General features: G+C 43.7%; 1 protein-coding gene across 1 annotated transcript; it reads right to left on the minus strand.

Moving 5' to 3' along the window:
• Nucleotides 1-1,326: 1,326 nt before the first annotated feature.
• Nucleotides 1,327-6,020, minus strand: LOC103195794 (HLA class II histocompatibility antigen, DM beta chain). The gene is made up of 5 exons (XM_007939433.1): nt 5,966-6,020; nt 4,770-5,051; nt 3,063-3,347; nt 1,556-1,672; nt 1,327-1,394 (listed from the first exon to the last, which is right to left on the minus strand). Exons 1-5 carry the CDS (start codon nt 6,018-6,020, stop codon nt 1,327-1,329), a joined length of 807 nt encoding a protein of 268 aa, XP_007937624.1.
• Between the last annotated feature and the right edge of the window lie 309 nt (nt 6,021-6,329).

Raw genomic sequence — 6,329 nt, forward strand, 5'->3', positions numbered from 1 at the left:
TGGGCAAGTTACTAAACCTCTCTGAGCCTTAGTTTCCTCATCTGTGATACAGAGACAGTTTGTCCCCATGGGGTTATTGTGAGCAATGAATAAGATACAAACATAAAGCACTTAGCCCAGTGCCTATATATATATATATATATATATGAGCTATATTCCCTATCCCGTACAGGGTATGGAACAACTTTATCCAGAATTCAGATCTGAAATTAGGCTCTGCCCCCTGAATCCTGACTATTTGAGGGTGTGCCTTATGGTTGTGATGAGGATCAAATGAAATAATGCATGTAAAGCACCCGGCACAATGCGTGACCCAGAAAGCTCAGTAGCTGATAATATCTAATGCTACTGTTGCAGTCTTGCTATGTGCCAAGCAATAAAACTGTTCCAGCAGTTTACAAGTATGAACTCATTTAATCCTCATTAAAGCTCATTTAATGCTCATAACAAATTATTAATCCTCTTCCACTTCCTCACTCCATGACTCCATCCCACCACAGTTAATTTTCTTCTCATGACTTAAAAACCAGAAAGTTGCTCCAAGTTCTGTGGTGTTTAGATGGGGAAATAAGAAGAGTCCCTGACTCCTCTACTCAACTAGGAGAGAATCATCCTAGCCCCTAGCTCTGCCCATATTCCCTCCCCAGGACTCCAAGAAAAAGACACAGATACACACTGTTTCCACTGGAGTTTATTCTCAGAAATGGTCACCAGTGACTTGATGTCCTCTGTGACATAGTGGGGCCCCTCAAAATGGCTCTTTAACCTTCCTGCCCAGGTTATATTCACCCTAGGAATAAAGCCTTTGGTTATAGACTCTTCCCAGAAATGAGGTCCCCCAAGTTGCTAAGGTTTACATGGACAGGGGAACCATAAGATCCAAGAAGACTTTGAGGATTTGAGGGTACAGGGGAAGAACCACCTCACTTGGAGTGAAAGTTGTAGGATTTTTGTCTCTAGGAAATGTGCCGACCTGTAGAGCAAATAAAAAGGAGATAATGAAGTTTAAACTCAGTTTGACCTCATTACTTACCCTTGTAACCACCTGATGCTGAGCCCATAATACAGTGAGGTTGAAGGTTCTAGGTCACTAAGGACTAACACAGGAGCCACCATCAGTTCTCTCCCCATAGACACTCTACTAGGTAAAAGAGGAAGAAGCAGGCTTTCCTCTTTTCCTGCTCCTACTACCAACAACAACAGTTTAAATCATGCCCTCAGCTACATTCTCATGGAGGTTCACCCCTACTATACATGCCATTAAATAAACCCAACACTGACTCCCTCTAATCCTCACACCTTACCACCAGCACTGCCACCAAAGGACTAGTAGACAAGAAGACCAATAGAGATGTTACCTTCTGGATAATTGGACCCAGGGAGGATAGTATAACCTAAAGAGAGGAAGATACGTGATTATAGGAGGATCTTTGTGAATAATTGTATCTGACATTATTCACAGTGAATGGGGTAGGAATGGGAGAATCAGCCACAAATAGAAAGTAAGCAGAGATTGGAAACAGGACTGTGGATAGAGGTTCAGGGAATCACTTACCAGAGGAGCCAGCTCGCCGCCAGCTCATCATACCAAGAAAGAAAATGATGAGGCCCAGGCCGAGAGTCACTGCAGACACAGAAACCTTCACTGTCTGTATTGGTGACAGCCCAGGTGCTACAGAAATAGAATTTTATTAGAACCAATCCCTATTGCTCACACCCAAAGCAATTTATTGTGACCTCCACCCAACAAGTTCAAAGATCCTTTATCCCAACCCCAAGGATCTAGATCACACCAACCCATTTCCAAGGAAATGGCCTTTCTTAAGCACCCCCCAAATCCTGTGAACCCCTATTCCTGGGAAACCCTAGGAAACCCATCTTCCCAGGGTTAGCACCCCAACTTCCATTTCTTCTCTAATACAGTGAACTCTCTTAGGCATCCCCTTTCCTGCCTTCACTACAAGGTCACTTCTTACCAGAGAATAAAGTGTTCCTCACTCCCCTCTCCATTTCCCCTAAGGTGACAATGTTTACACCCTTATTTGCTTCATCTGAGCAGTTTCATATCAAAATGTCTTTCAACTTTTACTAACCTCCAAAAGTTTCAATCCTAGTACCTGTCCACATCTAGGTTTTCCAATGTCCTTCCAGAACCGGTCTCTATCCCACTTCATAGCCCCCAACTTTCTAGCGCTAGTCCTACACTAAAGCTTGCCCTGCAGGGTTCCTTTCCCATGCTAAAATGAATGTTCTACCACCAAAAGCAAGTCCTTGTGCACCCTGTAAAAGTGACTTTCCCCAGGAGACCTTGGGTGGAAATGTGGGTTCCACTCTCTGTTTCCCATGCCCTTCCCAGCAAGATATAACACTCCCACAAAGAGGGCTGGCTTCAGATCTTGTTCCCTGGCCTTTTGTTGGCATCTTTCTTCTTCCTCAAGAATCTCCAGATCTGTGTGCTACTCCTCTCATTATCTTTTTCTCAATCCTGGGGTTCAGACAATGGTGTCTGGCTCCTTGTTCATTAGCCCCCAGGTATATACACCAAAATGTCTACTAGCCATGGTTTTTTCCTCCTCCATTATCCCTAACATTGCAGCCCAAATTCAGTCCTGCCCTGCACCAAGAGAAAGTTCCCTTTGTTCTGCAACTTTATTTTCCCTACCCTCATTCCTGACCTTACAACAGAATAGTTGAAATCTGAGGAGCCTAGAATATTGTATAACAATTGTTCATTCTGCAAATACAGTTATGAAATCTGCAGCCTCTTTTCAGCACAGTCATGCTCCCCTCCCACCCCCAAACATGCACACGACATCAATTACACCACATTACCAACAATCATAATTAACAACATTCCTTCATCCCATTGTCCCAACTCTGGCCATAAATCCTCCATAAGTTCCTCTAGACTCACTCCCATTCTCAGCATCTCCTTTGTCTATATACCATGTACCTATCACATCTCACTGCCTCCGCCATAATATTGGTGTTCCTTTTTCTACCACCACCATCCACTATCTTTCTGCTTTAAAACTAACTCCTCTTGCCTGCCATGTACTTACTCCAGTTCTCAAGGATGGGCAGAACAGCACCAATGTGCTCCACCACACAGGTGTAGGTGTCCCCATAAGAAGGGGTTAAAGCTAAATGGGAGAGAGTCTGGTATGTCCAGTCTCCATTGGGCTGAGCAGTCTTATGGGCATTACTGTGAGAGGGGATGGGCTGCCCATTCTTCCTCCATGTGATGATCACATCAGCTGGATAGAAGCCCCATACATAGCAGGCCAGCATCACAGGCTCCCTCGTGTTAAAAGGAGTGACTGGAGCTACTTTCACAGATGGAGGCTCTGTATAGGAGAAGAAGCATGGTCATGAAGAAGGGCAACATTCTGACTTTTCTCCAACCTGCTTTCTTTCCTACTTCAATTCCTCATAGATCTTTTCTAACCCACTCACATTGTGCCACATATCCCTTTGAAAATGAGAAGTTAGTATTTACTCTTGCTTTGCCTTTTTCCTTCTCCCAATCCTTCACTGAACTTTCCTTTCTTTTTTCCTCCAAAATTAGGTTCAATCACAATGAGTAGAAGTCAGGTCTGAACTGCAAGCTGTTCCAGAACAAAGTCATTGTATTTATTTCAAGTGCATAAGCCCAGATTGGTAAATTGGGATTTCTAAAGGTAGGAAAAAAAAAATTCCCAAAAAATATTGTTTAACAAATTAATTTGCTTAAATGAAGGCTCTCCTTGGAAAAGGAAACAAGCCTAACTCAAGACTAGCTCTCTAAAATTTGGAGTTAAGGGGAGTCCATGGGAGGCAAAAATGGTTAAGCACTAGACTTTAAATGCTTGACTTCTAGCCAAAAGTTTGGTGGTTCAGATCCACCCAGAGATGTCTTAGAAGACAGGACTGGCAATCTACTTCCAAAAGGTCATAGCCTTGAAAATGCTATGGAGCTGTTCTACGCTGCACACATAGGGTTGCCATGAGTCAGATTGACTCCACCACAACCAAAAACAACAAATTAATGAGACTATTAATATTGCCATCTTTTACTAGTTTATTCTCTTAGGTGACCCTTCTACTTGCTTCTACCTTAGTGCTTTTCAAATAAAATCTTAAGTGAAAATACAACAAATTGTGTTAAAATGCAGATTCCCTAGGCTGTATCCCCAGATATTTTCATTCAGTGGATCTGGAATGGTAACCAGTGACTTAAATTTTTAACAAGCACCTCTCCTAGGCAATTCAGAGAGAGATGATTCAAAAACTACATTTAAGACACAGTACTCTGTCCTATGGAAATCTTCAAGTTTTCTCTTATGGACTTCAAGTCATTCTCAACACAAGGGATCAGGGGAGAGGGAGAATGTCAGAATCCCCTGGGGGGCCTTTCCAAATATTTTATGCCTAGGCCCAGCCCACACCTAAAACATCAGCATTGAGGTGAAGAGACCAGAGCAATTGGGGAAAAGACATTCTGGTTAATCTGATACATCCCTGGTTGAACTTGCATCTGCATCCTGGTCTCTTCTTGCTCACCCAACCAATGGCTTCTCACCAACTCAAACATCACCTCCTCTTCTTATGCTCCACCCCAATCAACTACCTTGTTTCTTCATGAGACTCAGTCTTCCCCTCTTTCTACATTCCAGTCCACACATTTTCCTGTTTCATTCCTGCCCATTTCTCAAACCCCTCATCTGCTGCGGTACCCTCCATTACCTCCCTTCTGTGCTTCCTTATAGCCCTCTATGGCCTCTCCTTACTTGTTCTTTGGGTCAGTGGTCCCCAGAAGGGCTGGGTGTGTGTGGCACAGTCCTGGAGCCCGTTGCTCAAGCGCTGCAGCAGGTTTTCCTGTTGATTGAGGTATGCTGAGAGGTCAACAGCCAGGCCATTTAGCACCCCAAATTCACAAGGGGCCATCTTGGCCTGCCCTGGATCCCAGCAGGTCAAGACATCCTTGTTAAAGGAAATACAATACATGAAATCCTTTGGCGTGCCCTCCTCATCCAACAGACAGAAGCTTTCCACATGGGTCACAAAGCCACCTACAGGAGCCAGAGAACAGGGGATGGGGAGTGGAGGGTAGGAGGGGAAAGTCAGGAGTGGTTCTCCACTAGGAATCCAAGCCATAGTCCCATGCAGGGAGTCTGGCATAAATTCCACACTTAGTGTCTGCTGACCAAGTCTTACTGGATTCTCTCAGAGTCCCAAATAAAGGGAATAGATGATAGAAGCAGAGAAGCTTTTAGATCCAATTTCTTCTTTCTGTGAGACTAAGAATGGGGGATAGAAGTGGCCCAAGATTATTTTCATGTTTAAACACAGTGATTTACCCAGAACACAGATCTTCAATAAGGCCAATTATTAAGAGAGAAAAAGGGGTAAAGGGTGTCAGCCTTTTTCTGTGAGAAGGAATCAAAGGAAAGAGTCAGCCTCATTCTGTGCTGGAAAGATGATTAAATATTCACTCTGTACATATTTATGAAGCTAGGAGCTGGGAATGCAACAGGAAGCAAGGCAGATATTATCCTTGCCTACAAACTCACTGCCTACATTCTAACAGGGAATGTATATTATACAATTACACAGTTCAAGTCCTACTAAAATTGCTACAAAAAACAAATGAAATCCTCTGCCATTGAGCCCATTCTGACTCATAGCAACAATTTGGGACAGAGTAGAACTGCCCCATAGGGTTTCCAAGGCTATAAATCTTTATGGAAGCAGACAGCCTCATCCTTCTGTGCAGTGGTTGGCAGATTCGAATCGCTGACTGAACAGTTAGCTGCTGAATGCTTTAACCATGCCACCACAACTCCTTAAAATTGCCAAAAAGGTACAGTATAAAATACTTTAGAAGTGTATACTATGGAGACAAACTCTCCTGGGGTGTCCAAATCCTGTAACAAAACTAAACCCTCTAGTCCCCAAATGGGAGCAAGGAAGGGACGGTCTTTACCTGCTCCAGTGCAGCCCAAGCTGAACCCCAGCAACAATGGCAGGAGTGAGATCATACTGGGAAGATGCAGGAAATTCAGTCCCCTGGCTGTTCTTCCAGGGTCCTTGGGTCTGGGCTAGCGCCAGAAGCCTCAGCCTAGGTAGATAACCTCCAGATACTGAGTGGAATGTAGTATTGATCCCTGCTAAATAAATGATTTGGGGCTACCCAGCCCCTGGATACAAAATTTGCTCCTATCAAGTCATTTAAACCAGGTGTTCCAAACTGAAAGTTGTTAGATTAGCTAGGTAGGTGGGGATAGATGTAGAGACAAATAGCTGAATGCCTCAGCATAGAATCATCAGTTACTAGGTAAACTTCATTC

Source organism: Orycteropus afer, unplaced genomic scaffold, assembly GCF_000298275.1.
Source record: "Orycteropus afer afer isolate SDZICR_OR568_19922 unplaced genomic scaffold, OryAfe1.0 scaffold00059, whole genome shotgun sequence".
In the NCBI taxonomy this organism is placed as follows: Eukaryota; Metazoa; Chordata; class Mammalia; order Tubulidentata; family Orycteropodidae; genus Orycteropus; species Orycteropus afer.